The 1,933-nt window shown below is 54.6% G+C and overlaps 1 protein-coding gene across 1 annotated transcript in view; it reads right to left on the bottom strand.

Annotated features, from left to right (window-relative positions):
• Positions 1 to 1,933, bottom strand: part of Ubap1l (ubiquitin associated protein 1 like) — a 15,989-nt gene that overhangs the window by 5,297 nt on the left and 8,759 nt on the right. Inside the window, exon 4 of the mRNA XM_023712647.1 lies at positions 343 to 624. Coding sequence (XP_023568415.1) covers positions 343 to 624 — 282 coding nt within the window. The remainder of the gene's footprint in view (positions 1 to 342; positions 625 to 1,933) is intronic.

The following is a 1,933-nucleotide window of genomic DNA, read 5'->3' as shown; positions in this document are numbered from 1 at the left end:
TTCAATCTTCAGTCCTGCAAACAGACAACCCACTAGAATAAGTTCTCTTGGGCCCTTTGGGAGAGATCTCTGATCATCCAAAGCTCAGCTCCCTGTACTTGGGGCAGGAACTGGACAGGGGTAGCACATGGAGCCTATGTCAGTGGGTGTGGGAACGGCTGACAAATGCCTACAAGGGAGGCATCCGAAGTGTCTGGACACTTGCTCACAAACCCCAGGAATTAACACCAGGCTGAGGCAGTGTTCTTTCCTCTAAAAAGAAGGAAGCAAAACTTTTTCAACTGAAAGGCAAAAGGACCCACGCCACGGCCACTTGCCGTGGGGGACCACAGCCCCACTCACCTGGCTCAGACTCTGTCTTCCTGTCCTCTGCAAAGCTGTGATGGCCCTGGCCAGGGGGTATCCCAGGGCCACCACAGGCCTGATGAGCTCCTGCTCCTCCTGGCTCAGAGCGGACAGCAGGTCAGCTGAAGAATCAGGGTGTGATCTGCAGGACTTGAGAGGCCGGGGTGTCTCCCTGAGAGGTGGCAGGCAGGTGTAGGGGCTGAGGGACTGAAACAGACAGGCTGGTGCGTCAGTTACCACAGGACATGCTGGCGGGGCCGGACATCTGAGTACCACCTTCTATACAGAGTAGGGCCCTGGTGCTGCTGAGGGCATCCTGCGGACCGCCCCCCCAACTCATGGGTCGTTCGTTCACTTTACTGGTATGCAAAATGGGCACCTCACTTGTACCCTACAGAGTCGTTAGGAGGCTCTATTGAGGAAGTGTGAGCAAACAGTAGTTGGTAAGGCAGTGAACACAGCGCTGTCAGCAAGGCTGCATTTCATTTACTTCTTAGAACATTCTGACAATGAACGGAATAGGAAGCTGGGCATGGTGACAACACTTGCACTCCCAGCTACTCAGGACGCTGAGGCAGGAGACTCACTGGAGTCCCAAAAGGTTGAGACCAACATGGGCAATACAGTGAGACCCAGTCCCCTCGCCCCCATACAAAAAGAAAGAAGTGGGGGAAACTACAAGAAATATGATAGAACCATCCTGTTATCTTGCTTAACAGACACTGAGGTGACCAGGGAGATGGCTCAGTAGAATAAGTGCTTGCCTGGCAAGCGCAAGGGCCTGAGTTCAACCCCGGTTCTGGAAAAAAAAAAAAACAACCAAAACAAAAAGACACTGAGATCAAGGTTCAGAGACGTGAACCACCTGGGACACAGCACACATTGGGACCTGGCCCTGACTTGGAGGGCTCCTTACCCTGCATCTTAATGAGATGTGGAGTTCACCTACGCTGCGTGCTGCCTGGCCTGGCTAGTGAAGCCCTAGACACAGCCTTGTCTCCTCCCCCAGGGAAAGCCAGTGAGGGCCAAAGCCAGACCTCAAGTCTGTCTTTGGTCAATTCCACCTCAGCCTTATTCTGCAGTGCTTCCTGGCCCAACTTCGGAGCAGAAAGCTGTGCCCAGGAGTCATCTTTTACTATCCAGCCTGTCCTACTCCATCTGCCCTGGAGCTGGGTTTTGTAGAGTCTGCTTCTTGAACCATCCGGAGGGAACCTCTTAACAAGGGACACACAGCTATAAACATAATATTGGGGCAGGGTGTTGGGAGGGGCAGGGTGAGGGCCTTGAGGCTGCCGCTTCTTTGGCTTGGCTGTGGAGCCCCCCACGCCCGAGCCTCCATCCTGGGCAGCCCGGCCATCTCTCCACACCTGGTGCCCGCCTGACGCTGGGTCCTGTCCCATGTCCACTCGGACAGCTGTGTCCTGAAGTCTGACTATATCCTCCTTCGTGCATCTGTCCGGAAGTCACCCTAGGGGGACCTCCAGTTGAGCCCCTCCAGGGAAGCCCTGGACCATGGCTTCTTCCTTAACACAAATTCACTCCTATGGGTCAATTCCTCCTAAGGGTCAAGCCCGCAGCTAGGTCCCCT

Source organism: Octodon degus, unplaced genomic scaffold (assembly GCF_000260255.1).
Source record: "Octodon degus isolate 3935 unplaced genomic scaffold, OctDeg1.0 scaffold00026, whole genome shotgun sequence".
NCBI lineage: Eukaryota > Metazoa > Chordata > Mammalia > Rodentia > Octodontidae > Octodon > Octodon degus.
This window is presented reverse-complemented; position numbering and strand designations above follow the sequence as displayed.